General features: G+C 37.9%; 1 protein-coding gene across 3 annotated transcripts in view; it reads right to left on the reverse strand.

Moving 5' to 3' along the window:
* Positions 1-12,232, reverse strand: part of LOC128741287 (uncharacterized protein DDB_G0283357) — a 164,254-nt gene that overhangs the window by 99,143 nt on the left and 52,879 nt on the right. For all 3 annotated transcript variants that reach the window (XM_053836992.1, XM_053836990.1, XM_053836991.1), the window contains exons 2-3: positions 4,742-5,050; positions 3,993-4,540 (exon numbers count right to left, since the gene is read on the reverse strand). In XM_053836992.1, the coding sequence (XP_053692967.1) occupies positions 3,993-4,540; positions 4,742-4,813 (620 nt within the window). In that variant the 5' untranslated portion in view covers positions 4,814-5,050. The remainder of the gene's footprint in view (positions 1-3,992; positions 4,541-4,741; positions 5,051-12,232) is intronic.

The following is a 12,232-nucleotide window of genomic DNA, read 5'->3' on the forward strand; positions in this document are numbered from 1 at the left end:
TGGTGATTTTTAAAAAATCCCAATCGTCAATCAATCAATCAAATTCATCGTCAATTTTTCGTTAGTAAAACGTTTGTGTCGCCCACAGGCACTTCAAATAAATGAAGCCTGACATACATTTGTTATAGTAAAATGAACAATAAGGAAACAAAATAATCGATTAATGACGACTAGTTTTGTTTATCTTACTTGTTACCACATTATTCGTAAAACAAGTGCTTAAACGGGGTAACTTGCAACAGCTGGTAGATATAAAAAGCTGTGTTCTGCTAGCTTCAAGAGGCAATTTATTATTTAATTTTGCATCAAACAATACTAAAGCACACGTGAAGAGTGGAAGATACTTTCGGTAAGTTGGAAATATGCCAGTTTTTCTCTGGATATACTGAAAATGGCCGTACAAGAGGTCAAAAAGAAAATAACCTTACTGAGAGGATCGACCAGGAATATGATAGTGTCTAATTCGATCACTCGTAACGTAATGAACATTCATATTTTACGTAACCAAGATATCGGTGATTTTTAACTCTCCCGCTCCACTTCATGACGCGCTTTTGCATAGTGGATATACGACGTGTAATACGTTGTTACACAACTCCTGCTTCCCTAAGTGCGTTACGTAATATGTGAATGGTTTTTAAAGAAGGCAGCTCTATCGGATCCAGGCAAGGAATATCAACTGCATGAATAATATAAAAATTTATTTCTATAATTTTCGTTACGGGGCTCATAAATTTTTTTCACTAACGTGACATAGGACATTTATGCGTATATTCATAGCAAAAGCATTAAAAATTGCAAGTCGGATTATCATTTGCATATTCAAGTCAAAAGAAACTCATACAAATCTTTAAATTCGTTCAATTTCCAAAAAATATTGCTTGTTGCAAGTTACCCCGTTTAGGGGGTTACTAGTAACAAATTAGTTAAAAAATTCTGCAACAGCCAATATTGATCGCATATTTTTTCTCAATATGTGACATTGGTCTATGCTAGATCTAATAACTTTGTATTAATTAAATGTTCTCAAATGTACTACAGATAAGTTTTCACTTGCACCCATAGTTGAGAACTGTTGCAAGTTACCCCGTTTGACGGTACTGAAGATTTCTATCTCTTACATGAAAGAAGTTATAGAGCCAAACTCTTAGGGACACCCTTAAAAACAGTTTTTTCGATCTAGCTCTTTAATAACGCTTCGTATGCTTTTCAAATGTTCTAAGAAATTATTAATCACTTTAAATTGCACATTTTCGTCGAAGACAGTAGAGCTCTACCTTGGTTGTTTCTAAGCGTATTTGTGTTATCTTTTCATTGACTAAAACCTTTAGCATGACTAAAATTAACACAATTCCGTTACCGAAACTTGACCTTCTGTTTTTATACGACAGACTTCGCGGCCAGCTGGTAGAGTGCAGGACAATTGCAGGGCCAGTTGCTATGATCATATTGACTCTAACAGCCTCTCTCAATAAGAAAATAAGACTCCAGTGTTACGAAAGTATGTATTTTGCAGAACTTTTGTAGATCTGGGTCATCTATATATTGTAAACAGGGATGGAAACAAATCGCTTCTTGCGATCAAGATTATAGGAGCGATCAGATTAACATTCATTGACGACAAACACTTTGTCACGATCTGTACAGATTGTGATAAACATCATGTCAGATCATGTTCATTGCATGATTGAGTTGAGAAATATAACAGATACAGACGATTGGTTGTGTGCATCGTATGAATCACAATACAATACAATGCAATTTTTCTCGTAGCTAGGTAAGATGGAACATTGTGATCGACTGCTGAGACTGTTTAGAGAACAAAATCTTATGATCAATGCTAAAGATTGACTGTTTGTCATGATCTGTACGGATCGTGATCTGTGCGTGTGGCGATAACTCACAGATTTGATCAAAATCACTGATTTTCCATCACTGATTGTAAATAAAATTGGCCCTAATGTGGATCCTTGTGGCACACCTGACGTGATATGGATATTATATCTGAAAATGAGCCCTCCTTGAAATCTTTTGTCATCTATCAGTGAGATATGAATGAATAAGTCTCTTTGCGTCTATTTGATAAATTGAAATTGGTTGGAAGTTTCGTGCAGAGCATGTTTTGGGACATCGTATCGAAAGTCAAATGGAAAATCCAGTAATATCAATACAGCTGGCTAGCCACAATCTAGAGCAGCAGGAATATCATCTACAACCTTTAACATTACAGTTTTCATGTTAAGCCAATTGGAGTTATAGTAAATGTGGTCGCAGATTTGAACGTTTTGTGGACGTTCTCTGAGCTACTAATGAGCTAGCAGCATTGTAAATATAAAAGATACAGTATAATTTTATTCAGCAAAATTGTAGATAATGACTAGTTCTACAAATGTCCCATCTATAACTTTGTCAAATTTTGCTTGACTGAGACGGTACTGTCAAATGAATCAAAATTGAGTCAAAGTGATCGAACCATCCCTGGTTAGAATTCTAAGCTAAAAATTTTCACTTGCCTTATAATTATCCTTATAACATTTCAAATAAAACCATATTGTTGTTACACCCTCCATTCAACCATTCATCCATTTCGAGTAACGCTCAGAAGCACCACTCGACGAACGCTTAATGTGATGATCATTGACCTCCATCAAAGCTATAGGTACATCCATCGGCCTGTCCTTCGGATGCGTTGAAAATGAGCTAAAAGCATCCTAAATTGCACTGGCTGGCTGGCTGGCTGGCTGGTTTGTCGCTAGATAGCGCTTTTTCGGTGCATGGAATTTAATTATCGCCTCGGTTCGTTCATCGCTGCATCAGACGAAAGCAATTTGTTAAAGTGATGAATTTTTTATGCAATTAAAATTTAATAGCATTACCTGTCTCTGGTGCAAGGGTTTTCCGGTGAGAGAAAAAAAAACGCTTTACTAAGAGCGGTTACATACCCCAGGAATGTTCATGCAGTTTGCAGTATTGCCAAAGATAAAAATTATTGCTTATTTTAATAATCACCTGAACTATCTGAACAAGGATGTTATCAAAAATTGGGAAAAATATAACGAAATTTTATTCAAGAATATCACGAAGATTAATTAATTACAGAATGTAATTTTTAGCCTACCCAAGCATACAAAATATGCCATGCAAGAATGAAACAACTTCCCCCGGCGATAAAGTGAGAAGGACAATTACCATTGACATTGACACTATGCTCTGAATGAACGATGCGATGCTAACTTTATCTGTGCGATCTGTGCAGCTAACGACATGCTGTATCATCAGATTGTATTCATCATTCCATCAAAGCACGGAACAAAGTTCAAACGGTTAATCCCTTTTGTTCTCCTACAATTTAACCTAACCTAACCTAAACTATTTTGTTTGAACTAGGTTAAGAGGAATTTTCTATTGTTGTATATGTCTCTTCTGAACGATCTCAGAATGTTATGAAATTTTGTCTACAGATAATATTTTTGTGATTAAAAAATGAGGTTATTTTTTTAAATAAAATTTGCACAAATATTGAAAACTGTTGTTTGAAAATCTAAAAGTCGAATTTAAATCAATTGCATAGAAATTAGATCTAAATCATTAGATTTCTATTCCAGATCATTGCGAAACCATCGTAACACTTACACTGCATCTGATGTTATTAGATTGTTATCAGTTTCGAGCTAAATAAATTTGAATTACCTGGTCACTTGTGTGTACCGAGTTGAGTTTCTTCTACATAAATATCACAAACGATGCAGAAAGCCTTAATGGCAATAACCACAAACATTGTGCCAATGCGTACAATAATTCCCATCGCATCCACCACAAGTAAGTGCACGTGCATTCAGTCGAATCCCCATCCCCACTCTTTCCAGCAAATTGAACCATTATTGCGGTGGTCATTCGTTCATAATCGGGAACGATAAAATCTATACCTATACGTACATCCATAGCTATGTAAGGCCACAAAAACAAAACAAAACAATGGACCATCTACTCACCCGGAGTTGAGACTCTTCCGTGCCTCCTTGCCCCGTTCCAGGGCCAGCGCGTGGGTAATCAGTTCCGCCTGCGGGTTGGACTGCTTCCGGTAGGCATCATTTCCGCCGGCACTGTTCTTCAGGTTGTTCTGCACCAATTTATTCTTCACGTCATCGGCGCTGTTGTTATTAATGTTGTTGTTATTGAGCTGATTTAGCTTCTGCTGCTGCCGCAGGAGTTGCTGCTGTGATTGGGGGTGTTGCTGGTTGGGCGATTGAAGCTGCTGCTGCTGTTGTGCGGGATTATTATCGACGATATTGTTATTGTTATTATTGTTGTTACTACTATTGTTAGCAGCAGTTGCCGTGCTGTTATGCTGACTTTGATCTTTCTTTTGCTCGGATCGCTGCAAGATAAACTGTACATCACTCGAGTATTCGCCCCATTTCATCAGGATCTTGAGCGGATTCTCGTGCGGTGCCAGCAATCGTTCGTTGTTGCGCCACCGTTCGATAAGGGTGAAGCGACCGGTTTTCCCAGTGGCATGTGCCAGAGCAAAAACAACGTCCTAGTTTCAGTACGAGTTCCGGCGGCAACGGATGTCGGTTCGGAGGAAGCACGGTGAGAGTTGGCAAAGATAAATGAAAACACAAAAAAAATAGAACCCATCAGAAAGCAAGAACAGTGATGATTCATGATGACCTTTTTGTCGTAAACAGGTCGAAGAAAGACAAATGTCGGAAAGACATTGAGAGTGATAATAGCTTACCTGGCAAGTGGTGACTTCCGTCACTCCACAAACGATGCGCTGTATTCCTTCGACCCATACCTTCAGCTCCATCTTCGCACCGCAGTGGGTGGTGGGTGGCTGGATGATCGGCGGAATGCTAAGTCCGCTTCCGAGAAAAAGAGTACGCCTATTTGTCTACACTTCACGACAATATCAGCCCCTTCCAATGTACTGTCGGCACTCGCAGGATTCGTTTTTCTTTGTCATAATATTACCGCACTCTCACACACTTGCTGCTGTACTCGAAAGGGACTCCGGGGGCTCGGATCGATTCACTCTGCCGTCATTCTGTGAAGTAGGCAATCAATTATTTCTTGATAGCTTAGTCTCCTCTGTTCGTCAAGCTGTTCTTCGCAACTCGAGAGGGCGCTGTCAGGAGGAGAGGGGGCGAGACCTAGTGGGACGATTAACTGTGACATCCCAACCGACGCGTCGTGGCGTGGTGGGGTGGGCGGGCGGTAGGACGACAGCAACGTGGTGGATTCGGTTTAATTTCGCTCACTCATACAAATATTTGCACTGCTGCCAAAACTCTGTGGGTGCGGGAAATTGGAAGTGAAAGTTGCTTACTCGCGTGATTGATTTATTCCAACGGGACGGCCAAATCAATCATCATGTTATCGCTCCCGGGAAATAGGGAAGTAAGCTCCGGGATTTTGAAAATTGCCACGCAGCCAATGGGACGGAAAAATGGGAAGTATCACGTGTTGATATGCAGAAAATTGGGTTGTCATACTTTCGGTATCAATTTTATTTATGAATAATGGTGATGAATGGAAGCGAAAATGATTTTAAATCTGTACAATTAAATGACGGTCGATTGTATGACATAATTTAATTAAAGCTATTCCGACAGTGCCTGTTTTTATTGGTGGTGTTTTTATTAATAGCTAATTTATTAACTAATTATTAGATATTCAGAGGAACCAGGAGTAGTAATTTCCTTACCAGAAATCCCCGTTTCTTAGCATGTAAAAATGGAACACCATGCGTCCCCATTGTATTATCGAAACTTAGTGTTTGAAAAAAAATCCAAAATTACTCTTATTTTCAATTTTGTAAAGCTTTTATTGCGGTATTGATCATTGCCTCTGGTTTTATCCTGATAATGCGCAATACCAAGATGATACAAGTCAAATATTCCTTGCAGTTAGCTATAAAACAACAACAAAACTGCTAATAAAGCAAATTTGTTGTGGTTGCTTGAATTACCACGATAAAACCAGTTGGCTACGCTGTATCTTTTATAAACTCACCATTCGCGGAGCGGGTCGTAGCAATACACCTTGGTGCACCAATCAAAATTGGCAAAATTGACTAACTAAATATGTTTATTTTATTAAAAAAACTAGTTTTCAAAAATTGCAAAACTTTGCTAGCGCCTATCATACCAATATCACGATAAAATTTAATGCGCATATGCTGAACAACTACGGAGACTGCTGAAATTTTATTTGTTATTCTACCGCATATTTTGTTATGGTCGCTATAAACTAAATCGAACAGGCTGATCTGACAGTAAAACTTTACCTTTTCGGCTCACGGATGTAGATTTTTAAGTTAACAAATCCGGCTGACTGATTTAGTTTTTTTTGCCAAAGGAAGCTGCATGCTTTTTAACTTAAGCTTCATTAAGTTATGGCGAAAGCTGTCAAGCGGTGTTGTGTAATAATGTATTCCGTCGTAAATCAACTATACAAAATCATGTTCTTGGATACGTAAAGTATTGAATGTTCATTCTTATCATATCAAATTGCTGACCGATGATATTTTCTTTTTGGCCTCTTCTTTGACCATTTTCAGTATCTTATATTTAAAAATGGATTTCTGTCTGTCTGTTGGGATGTTCCTTATAGAATCAAAAACTACTGAACCAATCGGCGTGAAAATTTGCATGTAAAGGTTTTTGGGGCCAGGAAAGGTTTTAGTGATGGTTAGAGACCCCTCTCCCCACTAAGAGGGGGGAACACAAATGAAACACAAATTTCTGCATAACTCGAGAACTAATCAAGCAAATAGAACAAAATTTAGCATGTGGGTGTTTTTGGGGACAAGAATTTATTCTACGGTAAATTAAGACCCCTTCCCTCTTTAGAAGGGGAATTGTGACTCCTCTCCCCTTTAAGAGGGGGGGGGGGGGCTTCCACACGAATGAAAAACAAATTTCCTCATAACTCGAGAACTAATCAAGCAAATGAAACCAAATTTGGCATGTGGGGGTTTTTGGAGACAAAATTTTTTTCTATGGTGAATTAGGACTCCTCCCCACTTTAAGAGGGGGGGCTCCTATACAAACGAAATACAAATTTCTTCATAACTCGAGAACTAGTCAAGCAAATAGAACCAGATTCAGCATGTGGGGCCCCCCTTTAGGAGGGGGGGGGGGCTCCTATACAAATGAAATACAAATTTCCTCATAACTCGAGAATTAACCAATGAAATGGAACCAAATTTGACGTGTAAGTGATTTTGGAGGCAAGATTTTTTTCTATGGTGAATTGAGACCCCTCTCCTCTTTAGAAAGCGAGTTATGACCCATCTCTCCTTTAAGAGGGTGGGTTTCCATACAAATGAAATGCAAATTTCCTCATCTCGAGAAATAATCAGGCAAATGGAACCAAATTTGGCATGTGGGAGTTTTGGATAGCAGAAACTTTTTCTATTGTGAATTACAACCCCTTCCCCTTTTAAGAGAGAGGGGACTCCTATACAAATGAAATGCAAATTTCTTCTTATCTCGAGGAACCAAATTTGGCATGTGGGAGATTTTGGAGTCTTGAATTTATTTTATGATAGTTAGAGACCTCTCACCCCTGTGGTAGGGGGATATGCACTCTCATACAAATAAAACAGAAATTTTTGCGAAACTCAAAAACTAATCGAACTCGAGAAATTCGAGACTCTTCCATAAAACATTAGGCAATAACAAGACCACAAAAACTATCTATAATAACACTAGACCATTTAGGACGAGACGGCCGCGAGTGTTGCCGGCGACCCGCCGTCGGAAGCGCCGCCAACTGGGGGGAGGCAACTCCCCACAGAAATCACTTCTGTGTAGGTTTATTTGTTTTCCTAGGTCTACCTGGGTTTTCTGGAACGAACGACAGCGAGTAAGGAGAGAATCGCGAAATGGTACTTTCCACAAAAAAGTTTTCCGTGTAATGGTACATTCCGCTTAAGGTTTTTCGCAAAATGATATTCGGCGAAATTTTGTACAATCATGGCGAATATTACTATCCGCTTTCTGGCTATGCAATGAGGGGACAGGGGAGTTGTTTTCTACTTTACTGTGAGGAAAAATTGCAAATTTGTATATTAAACTACCCATTCCTGGTAACTAATAAACATTCACATAAGCAGCAAATCAGCGTATCTGGCCTTTTATACTGCACGTTGTTGTATATTAGCTTTTTGACTGCATTGGTGTTGTAAATCGGCATCCAATATTGTATACAAATTCTTCGTGTCAGTAATTAGCTGTAAATTAGCATTGTCAGCACTATAAGAAGGTTATCAGTAAAGTAGCTGTATATTTTGCCAAAATAGCATTTAAGTAGCATTTAAGGCGACTTAAATGCTTATTGGTCTTTAATAGCATTGGTGATGCTTATTGGTTACCTGGGATGCTTTCATGGTTAGGTAACTGCCAAAATGAATCATCTAAGGTTGAACTCCTCAGAAACTTGCAAAACTCGAGATTGTCACAAAGATCATCCGAGATTCATGATTTATGTACAACACAGGTTAATTTGTGGCAATACGAAGTTTGTCGGGTCAGCTAGTATTTCAATAAATACTGGGATATTTCCGACTCACCTATGATTTTAGTACTGCTTGAAGCAAAATGATAACTTTTCTCGTAAAGTTAACGGAACAAATCAAAAATTTCGTGCCATTTGGACCTTCCCTCGATTAATGGGAGCACCTCCATTTTTAAGGAAAATACCCGTTTTTGTCAAACCGTCTTAATTTCTTTTGCTTATATCTCCGGAAATATCAGGTTAAGAAAGACACTATTCACACATTTTTTTAAGGAAACTGCCCAAGGAATTCGAAAAAGATTTTATTTTTGAGCACCAGTGCTGCCAAATATTTTAAAAGTCAATTTGAAAACTAAAATTACATTGTTCTCTCAATGAATACAAATTGATCTAAAAAATTCCAATTTCATCGTGCTTGGCAGATTTTTTTTTACATAAGAATTACTCATCGCCACGAGGTGTTTGTAGCCGATCCCGAGATACAGTGTTTTAAAGCAAGCAATCCCCTATTTTCTATTTAAAACGAAAACCAAAATAACTTTTGTTTTGAAGCAGTGATTCTCTACACAATGTAAAAATACTTTCTCATATCGGGAAAGCATTTATACAGTATATAACAAGGTTTTTCTTAACAGTGTTGCCAACTGTTCAGTGCTTAGCAGAAAGAAAGTAATTATCAATCAGTTTTCCTGTCACAGGAAGCAACTAAAATGATTTTGCGCGTTAAAATACAATACGCACATGTTGCCAACGAAAAAAGACTGCTAAAAATTCATTATTTATTCTATGGAATATTTAATTACGGTCACTATAAACCAAATCGTTCAGAATGATCTATCAGTAAAACTTTAACTTTTCTGCTCACGGATATATTTTCAAGTTGACAAAGCAGGCGAACTGATATTTAGCTTTTACTAGAGCAAAATGCTTTATTAAACTATGCTGGTGGCTGTCAAGCAGCGAAAGCTTAGTCGGTTTCATAGCTGCGTTCAGCAGAGCGTGATATGACTATTTGAGGTTATAACCTGATACTTGTAGAGGTTATGGAAAACATTCTGTAGAGTGAGCCACTTGGTCAGAAAGCAGTTTTATAGCGGTTATCAGAAAGTTTTGGTAGAGCTCATAGTTTTATTAGCGGTTATATGAAATTGGTCATAAAAACCACTACACGAACGTAATAAACTCTTGGAATTGTTACTTGGGAGGTCTGCATAAAAAACATAGACTTTTTCAGTTGCATGAGACGTTTTAGCCGAATTACATGCTAAGCTAAATGAAGATTTTGACGTCGGACTACAAAGAGACTTACGTAGTCCTGCATCACCTATATATGCGGTCGTGTCTTGTACACAACCCCTCTGATTTTTTGTGCATTTTTTATAAATTTCTACTCACTCTCTTGAGAGTACCACAGGATTGGAGTTTTTAAGCTTGCAGCGCTCAGCTAGATTCACTTAATCTTTTAAAGTCCTGTACACTCAAGTACTTTTTTACACGGTTTGTTTTTTCGATTATCAAGAACGGGACAACTTAGGGACCATTCAATTATTTCTTAATATATTTGGGAGCGGCCCGACATTCGTTTCGTAGTTTGTAAATGGTCCCTAAGATGCACCGTTCTTGAGTAATCGAAAAAACAAACCGTGTAAAAAAAGACTTGAGTGCATGAAATATTTGTAGAGCTAATTATAATCTACAATTTTCCTGAATTGAGGCACTGCATTAATTGTTTTATTACTGCCATTTTTTTTATTAAGGTGGAGGAGCGTTTGGTAAGAAGAATGATAGACTGAATGAAACTGGGAAACTTCGATATGAGACCAAAAATGTATTGCGTAATTCAATAAGTAAGTATGACTCTAAACCACACTCTCTTGTTTGATGCCCGAGTGTTTTGACATTTAAACTATTACCACACGATACCCTATATTGGATAGTCTCACATCTAGGTTTTGTCCCGGTATGTTGGAAAAACCAGCGCTGATCGACAGTCGGCACCAGACTGATAAGCTGCTACCACAATGTAGTCGATAGTCGTCTGCCTTCTCGGTGGTAGCAGCAAAAAGAGTAATCATACAGAAAATAATTACCGTCGGCGGGTAGAGTGTATGTGTGTGCGTACGAATGGCTAGACTGGAGGGACGGAAACTGGATGTGAGACTATCTTAATCTATATAGAGAGCGTGGGTTTAGAGTCCCACTTACCAATAGAACTACGCAATAAATTTTTGGTCTCATATCGAAATTTCGCAGTTTCATTCAGTCTATCATTCTTCTCAACAAATGCTTCTATACTAGGTTACGTTGGACAGTGACAGATGCAGAGACAAGTAAATGTCTATAAAACTTACAATATAAATTGAACTTTTACTTGCCACTGGTAAAGTTACAGTCTTATTATAATGTAGATACAAAGTGTAATGTGGCACTCAATTTAGAAAGGTTATAACCTTTTACTCTGCAAATAGTTCATACAAGACATTTACAGATTTTGCTCCTGAGACGATGCAATCGAATGAGTGTAACTGAGCGTGGTAACTCTGCTTTAGAAGGTTATCTTTATTCAATGAGTTTAACGAGGAAACTGGACGTGATTGACATTTTTTCCTATTAATTTTCCTGTATTCAGTCAACGAAAATTGAAAAATCCCATGCAGTTCTTTTGATGCTGACCTGCGAAGTAATATTATCTTCGCATAAAACTGTATCTGATTCGACAAACTATAAAATTGTATAAACATTTTGTGTTTCTGGATGCTTTTGATGCTTTGAGGTAACTCCGATGTCGTTTCTGTTACAGCTTTGATTCTTTCGTTACGATGAAATAGTTCAAAACGAGTATCTTTCTGCGCGAAGGGCAGGCTCATTTCAGCTGTATTGTTTTTCTTTCGAACGTTTTCAGTGTCGCCGAAACCTTCCGGGAAAAGAATCTGTAGGAAGAATTGTTAAGCGTCCGATGTTCGTACGGTTTAACTTTATTTAAAATCAATGAGCTATGAGCGACACCTTTTCAATGGATGGAATAGCATACTGGAAGCTTTCTGTTACGTTTCGGCTTACTCGTATCTTATAACTGAACAATTAAATTGTCCGATGGCTAAATAAGGATACCAGTAGGCCTAAATGTAATGGAAAGAATCAATTTCTAAACAAATACATTTTAACACGTTAACCAAAAAATTCAACGAATTTTTTGAAAATACACTCAAGTCGCTTTTTACGCGAAGGATACGTCCCGCGTAAATCAAAACCACGTAATAAAAACCCGCGTAAATTCCGAAAATCGCGTAAAAAACCGCGTAAATTCCAAAATTCGCGTAAAAAAACCGCGTAAATTCAAAATTCGCGTAAAAAAACACCAATATTTCGCGTAAAAAAACTTTGTGGTTTTCAACACTACGAGAAAAAATAGACGTTTAGAGCACATCCGCATAAATTCTAAAAATCGCGTAAAAAACCGCGTAAATTCCGAAAATCGCGTAAAAACAAACCGCGTAAATTCCGAAAATCGCGTAAAAAACCGCGTTAGTTCCGAAAATCGCGTAAAAAAAACTTTGTGGATTTCAACACTACGTGAAAAAATAGACGTTTTGAGCACATCCGCGTAAATTCCAAAATTCGCGTTAAAGAAAACTTTGTGGATTTCATTTGAGCACATCCGCGTAAATTTCGAAAATCGCGTAAAAAAACCGCTTAAATTCCAAAA

The sequence above is a fragment of the Sabethes cyaneus genome, chromosome 3, assembly GCF_943734655.1.
Source record: "Sabethes cyaneus chromosome 3, idSabCyanKW18_F2, whole genome shotgun sequence".
Lineage (NCBI taxonomy): Eukaryota > Metazoa > Arthropoda > Insecta > Diptera > Culicidae > Sabethes > Sabethes cyaneus.